Source organism: Acipenser ruthenus, chromosome 9 (assembly GCF_902713425.1).
Source record: "Acipenser ruthenus chromosome 9, fAciRut3.2 maternal haplotype, whole genome shotgun sequence".
NCBI lineage: Eukaryota > Metazoa > Chordata > Actinopteri > Acipenseriformes > Acipenseridae > Acipenser > Acipenser ruthenus.
The window spans coordinates 54,480,581-54,503,169 of record NC_081197.1 but is presented as its reverse complement, the minus strand read 5'-3'; the positions used below and the strand labels follow the sequence as shown (position 1 = coordinate 54,503,169).

General features: G+C 37.4%; 1 protein-coding gene across 1 annotated transcript in view; it reads right to left on the bottom strand.

Annotated features, from left to right (window-relative positions):
* The window catches only part of LOC117405548 (kelch-like protein 1), a 60,041-nt gene that overhangs the window by 12,083 nt on the left and 25,369 nt on the right, over positions 1 to 22,589 (bottom strand). The window contains exons 4-7 of the mRNA XM_034008702.3: positions 18,593 to 18,789; positions 13,444 to 13,653; positions 5,401 to 5,587; positions 251 to 475 (exon numbers count right to left, since the gene is read on the bottom strand). Of these exons, the coding sequence (XP_033864593.3) occupies positions 251 to 475; positions 5,401 to 5,587; positions 13,444 to 13,653; positions 18,593 to 18,789 (819 nt within the window). The remainder of the gene's footprint in view (positions 1 to 250; positions 476 to 5,400; positions 5,588 to 13,443; positions 13,654 to 18,592; positions 18,790 to 22,589) is intronic.

Sequence of the window (22,589 nt, the reverse complement as noted above, 5' to 3'; positions counted from 1 at the left end):
GTGATGTAGCTTTTTGTATAAGTAGAGGTCTTTCCCGTGAGTTAATGCAAGTTTAAAGAGTGGTGGTATTTAGATCTTCCTCCGAGTACAACTTTAATAATAAGCTACCATCCTGGAAATGTAATTTGTGTTATAAACAATAACAAGTAACACACATTAAAGCAGCTCCACACCACCTGCTATCAGATTAAAAAACAACTGGGCAAACAAATGTTTATATGAGAATGGATTCCACATATGTTGTACTTACCAAGTCCATGTCTATGAGTTGACATGGGGGATACAATGGTCCAATTCTTTGATTTCAGATTGTAACATTCAACAGTGTTTAAAGTCTTCAAACCATCTCTCCCTCCAATAACATACAGATTTTCCTCAATGACAGCTACTCCAAACTGCAGCCTCCTGCCATTCATCATCCCAGCCTGTGTCCAAGAATTCGTTCTTAGGTCATATTTTTCTATGGTTGATGCACCTGGAAATACAGTCATCAAAGCAAGTCATTTAGGGTGTGACAAAATAACAGATTTGTTGTACATATACACCAAAGTATAACTTCTAAGAGAGCAATGTGACCTTTTCTTTCTGTTTCTACAAAATGCTCTTTGTCTAATTGAATGCATGTCTGGGGAGGTGATATTTTTCTTGTAGGCAACAGTCAGTTCTACCTCATATTTAAGAGCAAAACAAAGCCATCATTAACTAGTTTAAAAATATAGGGGTTGGAAATCTTTGCATTTTATCTTAGCACATATATAAGTTGCATAACCTAATCAAACTAAATAATGTGTTACAATTGTGAACTGGTCTGGATATCCTATATTTCAGTAGCCCATTGATTATCTATACAGAATTAAACAACTTTTTTATTCCACTATTAGGATTCTCTAGAGCTATGTTGCTAATTGTATAGTTTTTTTTTTAAAAAAACAACACATTTTGCAACTTGTTGAGAGTATACTTGGGGTAGATTAAATATAAAACGAAGGCGGCAAGTGCATTCTGAGAAGCTGAGGTAACTGGATGGCTTTCCAGTGTGCTGCATCAAATCTAGCAGTTCATGAAATGTAGGACTCCGCAAAATAGGAGAGCCACCTACGTGTGTGTGTGGTTTTTTTTTTGTATTTATTTTATTTTATTTTATGATACCGTATGTCCCAAATGTACCAGATTCTATCGAGTCAACGCCCTGATTTGAACGATCACCCCACATTAATTTCCATTTTTTAATAACCGTCACAAATAATGCCTAAGGGGAAATATCGCGGCTTGCGTGAATAATAAAAAACTGCCTAGAAGTAGTTGCTCTGTGCATTAATGATTCAGACAATTGCTTGCATCATCAATGATGAAGGTTCAGATGACGAAGACGTGGACTTCGGTGGTTTCAGATCAGATGATAAAGACTCCGCAGTCTGATTGATTACGCTTTCAATGCTATAGTGCTACTTTGGATTCTACGTTAATGTTTTATTTCGTGTTGTGTTTTCACACTGGACACTCTGATTTCTTATTGATTATATAAAGCCATTTATTTTAGTGGACTGAAAATGTCACACGTTTATATATTTTTTAAACGTAGTGACTTTTATTCTAGCGTTTTTCATCTACAAACGTGTTTTTTCATTATGTGCTTTTGAACTGCACACTGTAGGTTTAAAGTTCATTGTTTGTTTTGTGAAAATGTTCGAAGTGACAAAACAGTGGAAACATTGTAGCAACTTTGAATTGTATTTCACCAGTCAATACATACAGTATGTTCACTGCACTTCTTGATTCTTTAGCGTGACTGTGTGCTGTGTTCTACCTTTGAATTTTAAGCATGCCTAATAGTAAACGTCATCTGTCTACCTAATCTTAATAATGCCCCCACCCCAACTACAGTTGAACACTTTCATGATTAAAGTCTTTCAAATTTTATTTTATTAATAATAATAAAAAATAAAAAAAAAACATTGAAAAAAAAACATCTTTATATAAGTAACGCATGAGTTAAAGCTTTGTGAACAGGACCCACCAGCACGTAACACAAAAAGATCATGGTACTTGTGTTTAACTCAGCAGTTCACTAAAACTCTAATTAAAGTATAACAGTAGAAAGCAAATAAATGAAATTACTTTAACAGAACTATATTGCTTTTATTATCACCCAATTACCAGAAACAGCAAATTACATAAAGTAGTTCCAACAACAGCTTTGTAGGGATATGCTAAATCCCTTGCCAATGTTATTCTAAAAAAATAGTTATTTATTTCAATTAAAGTTCAATTTCTTTTTCAATGAATCTAAATTATAAATTAGTCTACACAATAATATATCATGTGTATTGGAGCACTGATAATCAATTTTACTTTATTTTTCTATTAGAAACACTATGGAAATAAACATATATTTCATTTAAAACCTTTGTAAATAAATAATAATTTAGCAACAACCAAAAAAAAAAAAAAAAAAAGTAGGTGTCTCAATACTGTGCCATTGGAAAGTTCAAAGTTTAACATGTGTAGAAATAGCTTATTACTGTATGTGTTTATGGAAATTCACATTTTACAATGCAGCTGAGGAAAACTTCCCCTTTCATTATAAGCAGTCCTTTCTATATCGCTACAGTAATCCACTGCCGTGGCTCGGTTGTTGTAATCTGGATATCACTCTGTTCTCATGAATATATTTTCCTGGAATATGTAATAATATAGCAGGCATGGGCATTTTTGTTGTGATATCTGCCAATTGAGAAAATCAAGGCCGTACTAGCAAGGTCTTGGGTGTATCTGCTTATGAGTCAGTTATTTCCTCCTCATACACTCAGCCTGTGATTCATGCATTAATGAAAACTATAAAATATAGTACCACGCAGTTTAAACTCTGGAGGGAAATTAGGCTAATGAAATATAATGCAAAGCGCAGATATATACTGTACAGGCAGTGCATTGAAATAAAATACAAAAAATAATTAAAATTGATATACAGCAACACTGACATTTAATTAAGTATCTGGCTGTTAATTGCATTTTCTGCCTGACTGTTTTAGTACTGTTGATACTTTACAGATCTCTAATCTAGTATATTAATGTTCCCTGCAAAGGCACATTTTTACAAAAGTAGCAGTAAATGATCCATGTACATCACAGAAACCTGACAAAATGCTTAACAATAATGCATACTACCATTCTCTGAATGGTAGCTAAGCAGTAATTTATAAGATATAAGAATGAATGAAGTCATTAGTCATTAGAAGGTGTACGCCATTTACTATGTCTAAGTAATTATCCAGACTCATCTCCACTGTAGTGTTACATCATTAAAGTGTTAATCATATTAAGACACTGTACGGCTAGTTGTTTTATTAGAGGTCTGACAGAATGATTTGCAAGGGCATTGTTCTGTAAATTGGCATAGTAACAATCCTGCTGTCTTGTAATTCATGTTGAGATTACAGAGCCTACATTTTCCAAATAGGTATTACTAAAAATCAGAACAAAACACAAAAAGAGACTGAGAAACAGTGTCATGAGGTAGCATGCACTTCTTGTATGACAATGGAAATGCATGACATTTGGGTATGTTAAGAAAGCCATATTTCACAATTAATAAGAAAACATGAGGAAAACGTTCTATGTGCATGGAAGCACAACATTTTGCAGTGTTCCAAATGTGAACCGTTCAGTACAAATCTTGCCCATTGACAGAACTTGAATGAACCTAAGATTCATGCCAGTTTCAGTTCACAATAAATTATGTGCACAACTACCAGAGCACATGCCAAAAAATCAAATTAACAAAAAAAGAGAAAGCACATGATTTAAACTATTTCTGACACATGACAGTTGTAAAGTACTACGTACCTATCATTTGAGCAACTTTCTCACGCAAATGCTGGTTCTGAGCCATCTCAGAAACATCTCAAGAATTCTTAAAAAGACCCTTTCACACAGCACAAAATTGCACCATCTATGCCAGTACAATACCGTCATAACCCTTTCACACAACCAAAGGGATCATGAGAGTCAAACTTTCAAACATGTCAGTCAACAGATCATTCTTGTAGCAACAGAAACCACTTTAACAAAATCACAAAAGAAAATGACACGGTCTTTGGCCAAAGAAGTGGATTTGGCTGCGTTTTGTTTGCTTTTAATTTTCAGTTATATTATACAATATAACAACATGTTAAGTGCCAAACTGCAGGAGCTTCAGGCACACAATGCAATCAAATTGCTAGGTTCAGCACCCAAAAGACTGCCTGTGTAGAAATGCCTAAACATTTTAATTTGCAGGTGATTATAGACACTATCTGTATTTAATACCACTGTAACCACTGGAAAGAAAGATCTTGTAGACACTTATGCCACATTAACCATGACAAAAGGAAAGACTTGCCAAGGCCGAGACCAGGATGCAGGTTCTAGTCAAAGAACAGCCAACCAAATGATTCCAGTAAATCTTCTCTATTATGTACAGCAGGGGTTGGGAACCTTTTTCCTATCACGGGCCATTGGGCTGTTTAGCTAAAAACAGCACAGAAATAGAGAATATTTTTAGAAAAAAATATAACTAACTCACCCGTGTTTTGAGCTATGTTAGTGTGATGGTTGAGGTTGCTTTTCCTTGGCGAGCATTGTGATATCAGCTGGCACTGGAGATGTTGCACGATGAACACACGCGTCCTACAAAATGTGTGCCGTCAGCTGTCCGCTTCTTTTCACTCTACAGCCCCGCGATGCAGCTACCTCAGAGCGCCCAGGATACAACTATAACTTACAACATGGCTGCTCAGTGGTGTGGAATGTGGTGCACATGGCTCGTGAAAGGAAATGACACTGCCTAGCAACCCCACAATGAGCATGTTGTTCTAAAATTAGAAACCCTGTTGCCAAATATCTAACCTACCACCCCACCGCTCACCGCCCTGAATGAGTAACGCTTAGGACAGACTGAATGCGATACTTAAGTGCGATAACAAACAAAAAAAAAAAAAACAACTAAGTATTTATACATTTTTGCCATGGGCCAGATGAAATTAGGCCACGGGACGCATCATATGCAATTGATGAATACCTCACTGAAGGTAATTTAGTCTTTGCCTTAATCAAACAATGCATTATTGTGGATTTCAGTGGATTAAAAATGCAATTAAAAAAACAGCAGAAGTATATTGCAATTGCATGTGTAGAGTCAAATACTGAAATTAAAATTCACAATTCCAAAAATACTGTTTTCAGAATGTAATGAATTGGCATCTGGCAAACAGCAAACTAAACGATTCAAAGACGAACATCTTACCATTCAACTAAAGAGCAAGCACTGTAGTCGAGAGGTTAGTACGTGTCTTATGCAGATGTCAGTATTATACAACTCATCAGCCGCTAGAAGGAGATCCATTACAAGTTTGCATTTACCTTTGTTGTTGTCCATCCCTCCTACTGCATACAGTGCTCCAACTGTAGACTTCCTTGGTTTGGTCCGTGGACTTTGCATTAGAAGTCTTCTTTCAGGCAGGAGATGATATTTCATTGCTTCCAAGATAAGCTTTTGACATTCCAGGTCATCTTTGAAGAGAATGTTATTCTCCAGATCTGCCAGAAGCTGCGAAGAACACATATATTGTAGGCATTATACACTGTTTAGTAAAGGTTTATTGCTTTTCAGAAGGGTGAAACCATGTTGAATAAAAGGATTAGTTGACGCCTTTTAGAGGACACTTGCTTTCCTTTTTAATCCTTCAATGCCTGCCAAATAACTCATTTATGTTTGTTGTGCAAGGGAAAGTTTATTTTTTTATTACAGCAGTTTAACATAAAAGATTTATTAATGATTTGTTAAATCTGTATTAATTCATACCCAGATAAGGTATAAGAGTCAATTTTTATTTGTTTTAATATACATAATTGGAAATGTATTTACTTTTAATGTATATACTTTTTATTATAATATTTTTTATGCTATTTTAATGTTTTATTATACTGTGTGTATTATGTTTTCTGTAAAGCGCCTTGGGGTCTATGACGTAAGGTGCTATATAAATGAAATAAAATAAATATGGTGTATGTATTGTACACATTGAAAATATGTTTATTCAGTGTGTACTATTTAAAGCTTAGTCTTAATTTCTGTTCATATTTTGAGTCTTATCCAGTCTGAACAGGTTTAGCACCAATGTTGCTTTTACACAACACTTTTTCGACGTCCTCAAATTGCACTAGTATTGTTTTAAATGACTTGAGACAGTACATATTTTACATTCAATAATGGTTACACAAGTGCATACTAAGTAAGATTATGGTTATGAATAAGTAAAATGATAATTAAAAAAAAAATCTCCAAGCGATTTACCAGTAGCAAAACACATGCAGATCAAAAGCATTCCAACCCTGCAACTGCAGCTAAAAACCAGGATCGTATTACTGATTATAATAAGGCATTTGCAGTATGCCACATCTGAACACATAATTATGTCATAACATCTAGTCTATGACCTTTTCATTACTCTTTATCTTTTGAAAATAATTTAATCAAACTCTATTGTCTTATAATAAACCCAGTCTACAATTTATAAAATATGAATCTTGCCAAAGGTGTTGAGAGGGGAACATGCTATATGCTTTATTATCTAATTACGTGTATCTCCAAACCACTATTCTTTATACTGGCAGATCAGAGAAAGCAATTACAGTGAAGTTTAAAGATCAGCATTTTGTTCCAATAGAGAACTCAAATAATTGTCTTTAGTAAATGATACATGCATCGATTAGAAAATCTGTATTATGTGTTTCTAAGTATTGCTTTTTCAGCATAATGATTCTTGAATGCAAAAGCTAAACATAAATTTGATGCAAAATAATTCCCACCCTAAGATCAAGTACATAAATACACCTGAATCAATCAGAAAGAGTCAAGCAGGCTCCCAATATTTACAGCATGATATGCATATGTTAGAAAACAACCAGTTAAAGTAAGGTTCACGGGGTGGGTGCCAGGGCTGCGAGAGGAAGTGAGTGTTTTTTACAACTTCGGATTGGAGGCTTGGCCTCTAGACAAGGGAGAGAGAAAAGAACGGGCCGGACTCCAACTGTGAGAGCCTTACTATGTAGTTGAGGCTAGTCCTAATGGCCTCCGGGCCCCTGAAAAGACAGAGTCCTCTGACTTCTCGGAGAGTCGTTATAGGCTCGGCCTTGCGACTGGGTCCCAGTTAGCGACCGGGTTCGACCTTCAGAGGAAGGAACGGCTCATACGAAGCCTTGACGTAAGGAAGAAAAGAGAATGGGACAGAGGAAGATTACAAAGGAGGCCAACCAAGGCTTTTAAAGTGGGGCGAGTATGTGACCGCGGGGCAGTGCAGAGCGTATGTGTGTGTGTGATCGCGGGGCGGTGCAGAGCGTATGTGTGTCTGTGATCGCGGGGCGGTGCAGAGCGTATGTGTGTCTGTGATCGCGGGGCGGTGCAGAGCGTATGTGTGTCTGTGATCGCGGGGTGGTGCAGAGCTGTATGTGTGTCTGTGATCGCGGGGCAGTGCAGAGCGTATGTGTGTCTGTGATCGCGGGGCAGTGCAGAGCGTATCTGTGTCTGTGATTGCGGGGCGGTGCAGAGCGTATGTGTGTCTGTGATCGCGGGGCGGTGCAGAGCGTATGTGTGTCTGTGATCGCGGGGCGGTGCAGAGCGTATGTGTGTCTGTGATTGCGGGGCGGTGCAGAGCGTATGTGTGTCTGTGATCGCGGGGCGGTGCAGAGCGTATGTGTGTCTGTGATCACGGGGTGGTGCAGAGCGTATGTGTGTCTGTGATCGCGGGGCAGTGCAGAGCGAATGTGTGTCTGTGATCGCGGGGCAGTGCAGAGCGAATGTGTGTCTGTGATCGCGGGGTGGTGCAGAGCTGTATGTGTGTCTGTGATTGTGGTGCACTTTACATTAAGTAGGCAATTTTGAGTGTAAGTACTAAGTAATTAAGTATGTACTTACAGTGTATTTACAGTGTAGTTACACATAGTTACAATGTAGGTTTTTTTGGTGGCACAGGGTACATGATAATGAACAGTATGTCAAAGAAACCAAGCCAAGCAACTCCTGGGGTTGTAAAAACTTAGGTTTTCTACAAAAGGTTTCTTTCACCTTTTGTATAACAGGGTACATCTTGTGCGTACTACACACCATAACACTAAAGATGAGAATGCATGAATAAAGTTACTAAATTGTGTAGTCCTACAGAGTATCCAGTCTTTCTTGTTATAACTCAGTGTCCCTTTAATTCTGCAGACAGGTTATTTTTCATACAGTATGTGCCAGATGCTTGCTGCCAAGTAGCTCATTGATTTTATTATTCATCTTATTGTCAATATTATTTCCTACTCCTAAACACATTTTCTTCTCATCCAGCCTGAACTTAAAGTGGATTCTCATATTTAGCTAAATTTTATCCTTAGATATTACATTTGCTTGGATTTGCCATGTACTGCATATTTAATTATTAAATGGGTAGAAACCATTGGCGAAGACATTAGATTCTGATTGGCTGAGACCTTCTCCCTAGCCATTAGCTATCTGGTGATAACAGAACAGTGCAGAACTTCTTTCTCCGAATTGGCCTCATCACAGTAAACAAAATCAATACGCCAACTGTAACTGTACGCCTGGGTAAACAAAACCACTCGAGTCAGTCAGTATGGCAGCAATCCCTGAGATTAACTACAAAGGTTCTGCAGCTGAAAACTTTGAAAAAGAAAAGAAAATATCAACATCTTGCCATACTGAGGTAAATGAAGCAGATTCAGACAACGTAGAAATTAATACAACTGAGGAAAACACCAAGCGCCAGACAAAATGGGCTACGAAAGTTTTCTGTGACTGGCTAACTGAAAAGAACATTGACACTGATTTTGAAAACAAAATGTCACAGCAGCAGCAGCAGCAGCTCTGTCTACTGGACAAAACCCAGACATACATGTTGAAACAATGAATGGCAACACCCACTTCAATATCTACAAAGCATGAACAAGAAACTATTATCGAAGCCCCAAAAAAGAAAAATATTATACAAAATGGGTTAAAATCAAATGCTTTATTGTTAAGCTCAGTGGAAGGTTACACAAATAAAAAAATATATTTAAAAAATGTTTAAAGTCTTCTTTATTTACCAACAACACATTCATAGACCCATTTAATAATAGCACTAAGTCAGTGTGTTATCATGCGATATCACCACTTCTTGGGTGGTTGAAGGCGTGGTGCTATCTCATGATAATACACACCCTGTTGTGTATTATTGCTTAAATAATACCATGATGAATTTGACACAGACTGCAGGACTAACAAGCTAAACTCCTCTTTAAAAGGTGCCATGTGATCCACATAGAACCTTAGGTTAAATGTGCAATTTTAATTTCTAGAGTACAGGTCCTCTTTCATCATGATAGGACTTGGTTAAGTTCTTACTTGGGTACAGTGTCCACAACTGAGCCACTAGTGATTTCCTAGTATCACTTGATATTCATGAGTGGACTCCATTACAATAATGAATGCAGACCCAACTCTGCTTTTCAAAAAGCATGTCTTCATTTTCATATTAAAACAATAGCCATTGTTAATCTTGCCTTGTGACAGAAATAGAATGATTCTTGGTGGTAAATCTCCCTCCTGACCTGTGAGGGCACTAAGTACAGGGAACAGAGTACCCTGGACCGGATGGCCTGACAATTCATTCCCACGGTTAAAAGGACGTCAGTCATCTGGAAAGGGGGCGGAACTCCGGTGCACTAACTCATCGACTGGAGGAGATGCTGCAATCGTTTACCAAGGGGTCATGCGTGACGGTACAAATAGGGGACGTAGCGACGTGATCTGTTCCTCGTTTATGGTTAAGGAAACGACCCCGAAGGACCTGTGTTAAAAATATTGTTTGTTTTGTCTCGTCTCTAATTGTTACTTGTTGTTATTATTAGATGGCTAACATGTTCTGGAGCTGTCGTCAGAGGCTAGCACGAACCCAGACATCACTACACCTGTGTCATGATAATAACTGTATTAGCACCACGAGCACTGCAGCATGCACCCAGGACTGGTGAATTTGTTTGTATATTGTGTGTGTAACTGGACTGTGTTAATTATTTGGGACTGCAAACCCTTTATTTTGAACAGTGTAATACACATTGCTGTGTATTGCCTGGGATTATTGTTTGAGGTCACCAGACCTGGATTACAATATTAAAAGCCTTTCTAATTGGATTACCACTGTTTTGTCTCCTGATTAAGCACTGCAACACTTCTGCACCTGTACACTGTTAACCACTTTGCCACATGCCTCCATAGCATGAGTTCATAGTAGTTTTAAAATGCTTTTGAATTCACATCTAACTTTGTTCTATTAAGTAATGAATGGTTTTGTATCCCTCTAAAAACAAATGGGCAACACAAATAACAAAAAACATACACATTGTAAACAACTATCAAAAACAGTTTACAGAATACATTGCAATTACCACAAAGTAATTCAAAGCATTATTGAGAGCACAAAGCAAGTGGATTGACTTCCTGACCAAACTGTCTGCAAATGGCAAGCAAGGCATAGGAAATATACTTGTATATGTGAAATGCATTATTCATACAGAAATGGTCCCTTTAAAAGAAGCACTTCACCAGAGTTGATTGATGTTTCTAATGTTAATTTTTTTACGAGTCATGCCCTGCACACTTTGTGAGTCACTGCGGACATACTCATTATGGTAATGAAAGAATCGAAACATAAACTAAAACCTTCTAATAACTTGAACAAAAGAAATGGCATATTAAAAGTGACAATTTGATCGACACAGATTTTCATTTTTTTTATTGCAATGTTAATCAACCTGTCTCCATGAAATCCAAAACTGCCAACATGCACATACACATTTTAACATTGCCCTTCAAACCAACAGATAAGTGTCTTATGGCAAGATTGCTGTTCAGTGTTCATACATTGAGATGGTGCAGCATATCTGAGACTGATCCCAGAATAAACACTTTTCAAAAGGTCACCAGGGTAAGACTTTACATGCCCCACAGTCACAATCTGCAACAGCAGCAAGATTTTATGGATGTTTAAATAAGAGAAAAACTTTTAACTTTTAAGTTTGACATTTCAGGTTTTGTCAAACTGCCATGACAGACGAGACTTGGCAAAGCACAAGTTTGCTTTTATATGCACTTGCTTATTTTTCCTGACACGCACTTGCCTCCTCTTTCTTAGCAACATCTACAGAATCTGGCCTTTTCTCACTACTTATTCCAATCAACTCCTGGTCCAAGCTCTTGTACTCTCCAGATTGGACTACTGTAACAACTTCCTAGCAGGTCTCTCTGCTTCAGCTATCCGCCCTTACCAGCTCATTCAAATTTCTGCTGCTCGTCATGTATTCTCCCAACCTTGCTATTCTCATGCTACCTGTCTGCATTGCACTCTCCACTGGGTACCTGTCTCTGCTGGCATTCAATTCAAGACCCTAGTTCTTGCCTACTGCTCTCTTCACCACACTGCCCCCTCCTACCTCCAATCCCTCGGGTCTCCCTACACCCCCTCTTGCCGTCTCTGATCCTCCTCTACTAGTCATGCCTTCCATTCGCTCTCCTTCCTCCCATGCATGCTCCTTCTCTTCTCTAGCCCCCCTGTGGTGGAATCAGCTACTGGAGAACTTCAGGACTGCTCCATCTCTCACTGCCCTCCACTGCCTCCTCAAGACTCACCTGTTTAGACTACACTTGTAGATCTCTCGATCTACTCATCCTACTATGTACTGTACTCGCCTGACCTATGCCCATGTTACTGGATTCTCAGCTGAAGCACTATCATTGCACAATTGCACTACTTTTGTGTCATTATATACAGTCTAACTTCATTATAACGAACCCTCCTGGGACCTGGAGAAATGTTTGTTATATCAGGTTGTTCACTATAATAGGGTTTGGCAGTTTGCTATGTCAAAATAATGAAGAAACGCCCAAATTGAATTGAACATCTTTATACAGTATACAGTAGTTCTTTCAAGACAACTTCACATTGATCAACATTTAAACTGTATATTAAAAAGAAAACAGTAAAGAAATGAAAAAAATAAAAAGTACACTTACATGCTGAATACAGTAATTACATGCCCTTTCTCTTGAAAAACATATCCAGCGTAGATTGCTTCATATTTTTCACGCTTTTCTCAATGCACTCTGTTTCAATCTTATTACCTCCTCATGCCTGTTGGCATGGTTGCAGTTTGTGTGAAGCATTCAAAATTCTAAAAGGTATTGACAATGTCGACCCAAGGGACTTTTTCGATGTGAAAAAAGAAACAAGGACGAGGGGTCACAAGTGTAGATTAGATAATGGGGCATTTAGAAGAGAAAATAGGAGGCACTTTTTTACACAGAGAATCGTGGGAATCTGGAACCAACTCCCCAGTAATGTTGTTGAAGCTGACACCCTTTGATCCTTCAAGAAGCTGCTTGATGAGATTCTGGGATCAATAAGCTACTAACAACCAAACGAGCAAGATGGGCCGAATGGCCTCCTCTCGTTTGTAAACTTTCTTATGTTCTTAAGATGGCAATGGTTGCATACGTGACACATGATTCACACTACAATAGGTTATCTATGAATCAACCTTATCTTCAAATTAGCCTACCATGGTCTTTGTTTTCACTGAGAGAATAACACATTCACACTGGAGAAAGTTCAATGTCAGTCACTACCGAGATCGTTTTATCCGGGTAGATTTTGTAAAAGTGATCATTCTAATAGGATTCCATTGAAAAAAACGGTTCTTACTGCTTGGATCATTAAAAACGAAGGGTTCCTTATAGTGAAGTTAGACTGTATATCAATTGTTTTAATCCTGACTTGTTGCATCTTATTTTATACTATATTTGAGTAGTATAATTTGCTTTTACTGTAAACTATACTGTATTTAAATACTATTTTGCATTGTAACATTTTGTTGCCCTGTAACACTTGTAAGTCGCCTTGGATAAAGGTGTCTGCCAAATAAATAAAGTCTTTCCTGTTAATATTAAAAATGCTACAAACACGCTACTCCACATGCAGCTCAAATAGGGGGTGCAGAGGGCTGCCTTCGGATCTGCAGCCCTGACCCTCAGCCTCTCACCTCTCATGGTCCACTGGCGCAGCATTGCTTTGCTTGGCCACTAATTTACCATTGCAGTAGTACTATGCCTTTGTGAACAGTTCAATTGACGTTTGAACCAGCCAGGCCTGTGTTTGTTACCTATGTGTGTACAATCATTGATTTCGCATGTGACAGTATGCTGTTTGACAGCTTGTGGATTTGCATTGCATTGATTAGGAGGCGAGTGGTTTTAGAAAACAATTCTAGCAGCGTAAGTAGCTAAGGAAGGATTACATTGATTAAACATGACGCGCACAAGTCTGCTCCAAGAAGCTGTTAAGCAGATACATGTTAAGCATAAATTACCTGAGCGGGAAGAAGTGGCAGTCTGATGTAGGCAAGCAGCATGCTAAGGTCTTTACACCTTTGCACATCATGTTTCACCCACATCAGAAGGGCATGGAATATTGACTCCTCATCAGGAACATTGACATCATCACAGGAAAGAAGTTTAAGAATTTCATCTGCAGAAAGCAGCAGGAATTCCTGGTTTCTTATAACCTCCATGATGTTTTCCTGCAGAGAACAAAACATGGTAAATGTTTCCCTGAAATGAAGTCATATTGATGATTTCTGTGGTTAAACGATTTGAGTCATATCATCATAGCCAGACACAACACAGTATTACATATGGAAATTGAAAAAAAAAAAAATATATATATATATATAGTTAAATAATGTTTAAGTCATGGTGTATTTTATTACCCAATTGTACATCACAGGAATTATGGTGTTGTCATTAAAGATAGACATACAATATCTATCCACAAAATAATTCACTGAGCTGAAAACAAAGATAATGTTCTGCCCTCCCGTCACCCTTCATCCACCACATCCTGTGGAATTTAGTTGGCATTTGTGTTGCCCACTGTTTTCTGTGATAAGATTTAAGTTTAGAAACTGTGCCACAAAATTCTAAATGATGGAGCGACCCATCATTGATATTACTGTAGTTTCTGCCAAAACTGTAACTGTTTTTCTTGTGCTTCCCTTTTTTGATGGTCTGCTTAGTGGGTCCCTTATTTTCTACTTCTTTGTAATTTTTAGATTACATGATATACAGCTAAAAGGGGAACAGTTTGGATACTTGACTCGGACTTCAGTCAACTTCCAATTCCCCATCAATGATCTGCTCCTGCTGAATGTTCATTAGTTCTGTTGGACCTGCTCTGTCACATAGCATTTCTCTTTATGAGGAAACATAAGGTATTATAATCACTTTAGTTGCAGTTAATTCTCAGAATACAAAACGCACAGTTTCTTAATGGCAATAAGATAATATTTTCCATGGGTGATGGCTCACTAATTGACAGTTTGCATCACTTTAGAGCAGAAGAAACCTGCTGTGTTAACAACATGGGACCTAGGGGGAAAGAATCTAATTTTCAGTTCTTTACGTTATATATTCCAGTGGTGAAAGACTTCTGACATTCTTTTTTAATATTATTATTATGGAGACTGCAAGATCTTCATTAAATACAATGCACTGTAAAATTGTATTCTGCCAGCTCAACCATGAAACCCTAACAATTACTGACTAAATTGGTGATTGACTTTACTGTAGATGAACTTTACTGGAAACTGAACCTTCATGAGTGTTGATTAATATATTCAAAAATGTATTTTTGCAAATATAGATAGAAATTATAATGAGATTATGGAGTAAGATGTGATGTGCACTTGTTTGGTACATGTCATGTAATAGGGACTCTATACATTAGAAATAATGTTTTATTTAAATTCAATACGGTACCTACAACTTCAATACATATTCAATAAATTAGGCTTCACATCATGCAGGAACACTCTTCTACATAGCTCTTCATTCTTGCTATCCAGAAAAAACAACTCTTTATTATGGCATGTTAGTGTTAATAACAACACACTGATAACAGAAATTAACACTTTAGTTTTCAGCATTCCCCTCCAAACAAATCTGTTGTCTCTCCAAACTAATTTCAGTTGCCTGTATTGAGTTTATAAATATGATTTGTATTGTCTCATACCATACAACATTTAAAACATGCACACGACAAGCATACATATTTATAATCAGCAACTGGTGGTTAGCAACTGTACTGTTTTTAACAGGTGGTTGCTTAGTATATGCTTCAAAGAACATTAAAACTATTTTGCTGGCATGTCTCCTGATCATCCCCAATGTAATTTACAGACCTATCATGCGGGCAGTGATTATAACTGTGTATCCCTGTGAACTGTTAAATTTCCCTAATTGAGCTTCTTTCACTGGTTATCTCCCTGTCTGTAAGGGGCTCTGTTATTAATGTCAGCCGAGCACAGCACTGCACCTTGGGAGCGATTACACTGCTGTCAAGAAAAAAAGAAAAAAAAAACATTGTTTTAGGCAATACAAAAATGTGATAGGTTTACTGTATGTTGGTTTGCAGCTAACTGTGGTGATCTATCACTAGGAATTGTGCTCTGCATTATTTAACATCCATAGGTGTGGACACTGAGATACTGAATCAGGATATTTTTTCCCCATCAACATCTGTTATTTTTGTGCAAGGGTTTTTTTTTTTTTCTAAACATTATTTAAGATATTATCTAATGCTCGGAATCTACAGTAAGAGTCAAATTACTTATATTAGAGTTTCTAGATTATTAGACACTTTTTTTTATAGGACAAAATGCAGCACAACTGCAAAATTAAAGCATCGTAACCAAATGAACATAAATCACCAACCAAACCATGAATCAAACATTCAACCATAAAATCTGAATAAAACAAAATAATTAAACTGATTATAAATTTCATAATTCAAATAAAAGTGTAGGTCGATTGGAACAAAATATCACCAGTATTTAGAAAGGGAGAAACTAGCTGCTAGCAATACAGAAAGAGTTGTGAAATTACAAGCTGCAGTTTGATCTATCAAGTGCTGTATGGTCAACTCTGTTTAAAGTCTTTGAGAGGTTCAAAAATTGCATCTTCACTCAGCCCTGATCCTCAGTCCTTAGCAGATCTATGTTTCAAAAGTGCAGTTGTGGTAGTGATTTGAGTGAAGGTCTGGTCAAAGAAGGAAGGCTTTTTTTTTTAAATATCTTGATAAATTAACAGTTTTTTGACAGATTAGATAGAAAACAGTGGAATTGTGATTGTAACCTTCTCGCCCTCCTCTTCTCAGGATATGGAGGATTACCATTTTGTAATTGAACAAGTGTGGCCTCTCACCCATATGGTATTGGAACTCCTGGAGAATGTAATCTGGGACTACAATTACCTTTGTTTGAAATGATGTACTGTGTAGTAAATCAAGAACACAAAGAAAAGATTTAGAACAATGTAATACATCAAATAACTAAAATAATAATAATAAATACATGCACAGAAAGAAATTATGTTTCTCACTAAAATGTGAAAATTCTAGTATCTTAAAATATTTCAAACAAAAACTGGGTTTGTCACTGGCAGGTCGGCTGAGTAGTGACGCTACAGACCAGGAAGTTGACACAGATGCAGGCACTACGAGTGAATGCGCTGGTGCGCCGTTTTTATTCAAAACAATAATAAATAAGAGGGTAGAAAAAAAAACAACGCTCAAAGAGCACAAATAAAAGTTCAAACAACAAAACAAATCTCAGACACTGACACTAAACAAATACCATGTTGGTCTGCCCAGCGCAAATAGCAATTGCTTTCTTTTTATTTTACTTGTGTTTTCTCTCGACTCGCACTCCCTCACATTCTTTCTCCTTCCAAACACTCCCACTGCGATCAGCAAATGCTGCAGGTTTTTATACATTTGGCCATCTCCAGATTAGTAATACATTAATCAATCTGGAGATGGTCGCATTCTGTTTTTAATATCTACGTGGTCCACAGCAACTCTCAATTAATTTGCTGCCGACCACACACTCACGAGATGTCTGTCAGAGACGAGCTGCTACCATCGCCTCTGCCAGACCACATCCAAACCAAACAATAACAAAGAAAATCACTTGTTTTAAATAAACACAAAATACATTCAAATCATACCACCACAACAACACACGTTCCCAAACAATACATTTCCTTTTTTAAATCATAATACACTATCTACAATACGATTTACGCACAATACATGTATTTACAAGCATGACTTTGCCCTGCCCTACTAACTATGTGTAGGGCTCTGTCCTACCCTGCCACAGTCACGTACAACAAACATGTCATGGTTTCAATTCTGTTACAAAAAAGACACACATCAATCTTTTCAATAGAAATTGCAATCTTAATGTTACTGTATGACTCTAGACTCATAGAATGTAGACTTCCAATTGACTTCAATCCCCCACGTGTGAGCAAAGTTCCAAAGAACATGTTCTTAGAATTTAAAGCAACCAGAAGGCATTAGAGGTTTTATTGATAAAATATGCTATTGAGGGGCAGGGACTTATCAAAAGCTGTATTGCAGATATGCCTGTGAACAGATTATTTTGTCAGTTTTTTGTGTTGTTAATGCAGTTATATTGTAATAATGTCCAATTTTCTGAAAGTCTATGAATATTATAACAGATATAAATTGGATATGTGGCAGTTACTCAAATAGTTGTATAGGACTGAGCCCTTTCAAATGGCAGCTGTATGTAATATTCAATGAGTTTTCAGCAAAATTTACAGAAAACCACCAGGGGGTGCTTTCCGTGTGTGTAATATAACATTAATGCTACAAGTAGGCTACAAAAGACGCATTCAAATGCATGCTTTCATAAATATTTCCAGGTACATAAAACCTTTTAAAATCAATATATAACATATCTGTATGTATCTGTGTTAAATAACTCAGAAGGGTGCAAAACAGACGCTGTAATGTAAATCTGTAAAGCGCATGTGTGTGTTGTATCTGAAATATATTGCAGTGAAATGTTCTATTTTTAGATTATACATACAGGCTACATTCAGCTGTTTAACAAAGGGGATAACTGTTTTTGCCATAGAACTGACTAAGAAAGTTTTTTTTTTTGTTTAAAGCTGAAAAATGACTTTAAGACTATATTAAGATACAACAAAAACTATGGACAGCGTTGCACAAATATGTCTTAGTTAGTTATTTTCATGTAGCAATGACCATAGATTTGTTGTCTTACTTCTAGTCACGTTATTCACAAAGTGCTAACCTTTGAAAAAATATCCAAGACAACAAAGAACTTCCTAGTTTTCACCAAAGGTAACATTGGGCAGTGCAGGTAAGCAGAGTCTGTGAATCTAGCCACAAGTCACTGATGATATGAAACTTCACTGTTTCAACACTTTTTATTGACCTTTTGCAGACTTTTCACCAAAAATATTCATACAATTGTGAAGAATGCAGTATATACCATTTTTTAAAGATCACGCTAAGGTAAGAAATATGGTAGGCCTTTTCAAAGATGTTGCGCTGGAGGTAAAAACAGCTAACTAAACCAAAGAACTGACAAAAGTGTATAAACTGTATACTGTGCAAAAACTTACCGTGCTGTAGTTATGAGCCACCTTCATGAGTTCAATACAGCCCTGAGCATCAGCAAATGCACGAATTCCAAGGCAGTTTGATGGGTGCAGAAGTTTAATTAGGAAGTGACAGCATACATCAACTACCTTTGAGAGCTGGAGGAGGCATGCCGCTGCCAACAGATTCTCAATAGTTTCTTCTTTCAGTTCCAGACAACCTGCCGTAAACCCATAAATACACATTTAAAAGACTAGGCATCACATGAAAGTTAATCTTGAAAACTCTGCGAATGAAAGTGCTCGGCATTTGTCTCAGCAGTACAGTATGATAGAGTAGCAAGTACTGAGTCATATGGAAGAAACTATAATAATAATGAATGCTCACTAAGGGTTAGAGTCTCACATTACTAGCATGGTTTTATAGTGCTGCTTAAATTATTATTTAGTCATTTTGCAGACCAAAGCAACTTACAGAGACTTGATGGTGAATTATGCATCACAACTGCTGCTGCAGAGTCACTTACAATAGGACCTCGGCGTTACGTCTCATCCGAAGGACGGAGCACAAGGAGGATGTGACTTGCTCAGCGTCACACACAGTGAGTCAGTGGCTGATTATGCAGTAGTAGAATGTATTACTTTGTTGGTTGCCTGTCTGTCCGGTCTCACCAATCCTAGACATGCATGTGCCCCCAGAATGCTGGCTGGAGATTGGGGTGCAAATGGCATGCCCGGTATTGGTGAAGGCAGATGGAGAGTGTGGTTTAGAAAAAGAGATAAATAGGAGTGCATGCCTGAGCACGCGGAGCGAGCTGGAGAGTGAGTGACAGACAGACAGACAGACAGAGCGAGAGACAGAATGTCCTTTATATAACGTACTCAAATTATATTTAGCACGGCAATCAATATTATTCAATGGGCTTATACTGACTTGTGCTCCATTCAAAGCATCCATTTTTTAATACAGTAGAATCCCGTTTATCCAAGCCTCGATAATCCAGCTCTCCTTATAAACTGAATCACCCCTTTCCACCTAGCAGTGAAAATTGTGCACAGTTGTAATGCAGAAATGGTGTCTTCACGTCTAAAACGTGATATAATGCCAGTGGCACGCACAAGCTTGCATTAACAGTCATTGGCAAAGCAAAAAATCCACATGCGCCTAAGAATTCATGAACAGTAGCCTATTCTGTTTTGTGATTTTATTTTTTCATACATTTTTACCAAATGTAATCATCTGATGTAAACAACATCACACCAAAAGCTATTGTTCACCTGCTCACCCTGATGGCACTGCTTACCTCACGAGATGACACGTTCTTGTTTTTTTCTCTGTCTGTTGTATAGCACATGGAGCCATGAGTGCTAGAAAGTCTAAACGGTGCTATTACTCTATTTTCTTTAACTGAGTACTGATGTCAAATCCACCCAACCACTGCTTACAGTACTTGGAGCAGCAGTCCGATACTGACCCGAACTGTTGTTAATGAAGAAGCGGCTATGTGATGGTGCAAAAAGTGATTGAGACACACGAATGGCTTAACAGGTATCAATTGAATTCTGAAAGGAGAGTAGAAAAGTCGGGGTAAAGCACAGAAAATCAGAATCCCTAAGGGATTGAGAGAGAGCTGATTGCATGTGTTCTGTGCATTACTTATTTAAGTAATACAACAACATGACTGTCAGGGAAGTGGTAGCCTTTAAAAAGGCTGCTGGGATTTAAGCATTTTAACTCCAATGCTTCTTTACACCATGGTGCTCTTCACTTCAATATAAACTATTATCAACCAACCAACCAACATCGGAAATCACTTGGAATGATGAAGAGGTTTGCTAATATTGTAATTAATGTCCACAACTGAGCAGTTTCCTTATTAAAACATAAACATGTTAATTGTGAAATGTGTTTAAATGTTTTCGCTAGATGAAATGATGATTCAGTTTAATTAATTCCACCTTTAAAAAAGTGTATGCTCGTTTACATTCATCTAGGCTAAGTGCAACCCCCCCCCCCCCCCCCCCAAAGGCTTCAACTACCCAGTAACTGTGTCCCTTCAGTGGCAGGACTGGTAAAATCACTACAATTAAACACAATAGCGTTTGTGTACCTTATAGGAGGTTTTGAGTTAAGTGCATGGCAGAAATTATGAAGATTTTAGAACCATTTAGATTCACAGATGGGAAAGAATGTTGTGCTTTTCACTGGCCACCGCCTCATGTTTTCATAAAGAAAATGAATCATACAGAGGATACCTGTATAGTTTATGCTTAATGATAGTGATTTTTCTGCTAAATGCTAAGAGAAAATAAAGAGAAGCATCGAATTATACTTTTTGCTATTCTTATTTTTGGAAGACATATTATGATTGAATTTGGTTGGTTGTTTATTCAAATGCACAAGAATTAATAATGTGCATTAGTTAAAGTCACCAAATCAGTATGTTTATTTGTTTTTTTTGTATTTTGCTCTGGTGTGCATTGGCCCTAATGTGAAATGTACTGAAAAGTTGCATTATTTGAGGAAACAATAGACTGAACAACAGACATGTGACTCCTTAAACTCATTCTTCAGTGTATACCTGCTCTGGTAAGTCAGTTAACATATTTTAAATCTATATTATAAAAACAATTACGGCATTTGATGGTATTAAGATCAAATGTGAAGCCTGCGTGTGAGGCTTGTGGGCAGTACCATTGATCATGTAAGCGTCACGGGTGTAGATATAACCCACATACAGAAATACTCATCATCCTATATACTACTTTTATTGTTTTTTTGTCATGTATCATGGCAGACAGCAGATGAAGTGACGAGGCTCCAGGTGGTGGTCTGCATTGTTACAGGTGTTTTATACAATACAATTTATGACCTGTTTTATTAATCTAGATAACATGCAAACTACCAATAAGTGGTCCACTGTGCAAGTTAGGCAAGTTTCCACCATGTTAGGTCTTATCATTTTAGAACCCTTTCTAAAGCTGATAAAAGTATTGAAGGGATTGATTTTGTGGGAATGGGAGTTAGACGAATAAAGATCCAGCCAGCCCATCTCTCTGCAGTATCTTTATAGTCCTGTCAAGGTTTCTAACGTCTTCCAGTTTCTGAAGCAAGTTATCTGTATTTACATTCAAGTAAACTGAGAGAAACCAAGAGACTGTAATGATTATGCAGAACTTAATTAAAAAAGCTCTGTGGTCACAGAGCATAGTTTTACTGTTGCATTTGCAAAAATAAGAGTAATTTGTATGCAGTAAAGCAGGACTTGTGTTTAAATACCGTAAAAGGCTGCAGTCCCTAGACTGGGTGAATTGCAACTTGAATTTGTGTGCAAAATTGCATCCATTGTCTACAGGAGATCAATGTTATCATGCCATAGGATTATTCAAAAGCTCTAGATTGTTTAACACCAATGATCCATTCAAAGCAGCTACATTGGGATACAGATGCTATTGGGAAAAGAAAAAAACAGCAGGAAGGATACTAATAATGCATCATGAACTGTGAGCCTTCATGTCAGAAATAAAGAGGACAGGGTAAAGAAGATCTGTGAAGATCCATGAGGAAAAGAAAAATTGTCTGGCACGACAATAAGATTGTTAAACTGTAAAAGGAGCACAGTTTACCTCTAGAAAGAAAATATAATGGCCATGGATTTTGGAATGAATCAGTCCCAATTCAAACCCTAGGACCTCAGTGAGCACCATGGTTTTATTGGCTCACAGCAGGGAGGGCCCTTAGGAAGCGCTAGATAGGGATAGTTCACCTCATTCACCTCATTGAGCTTCGTCGTTCTCTACTGATCATGTGCCCCACAGGTTCAGCCAGATGCTTCCCAGGCTTTGTCTTTGTTGCCAGGGTTCAGTAGCAACATCTATTTCTTTGGTTTAATGGGCGGTTGGATTGCAAGATAGTTGCTACTTTCAACCCAAATAAATGGCAATTCTAAAAATTGAATAGTTATCCTAATTTTGTTCTTATTGGTCATAAGTATGATTTACTGGATTTACATGAAACATA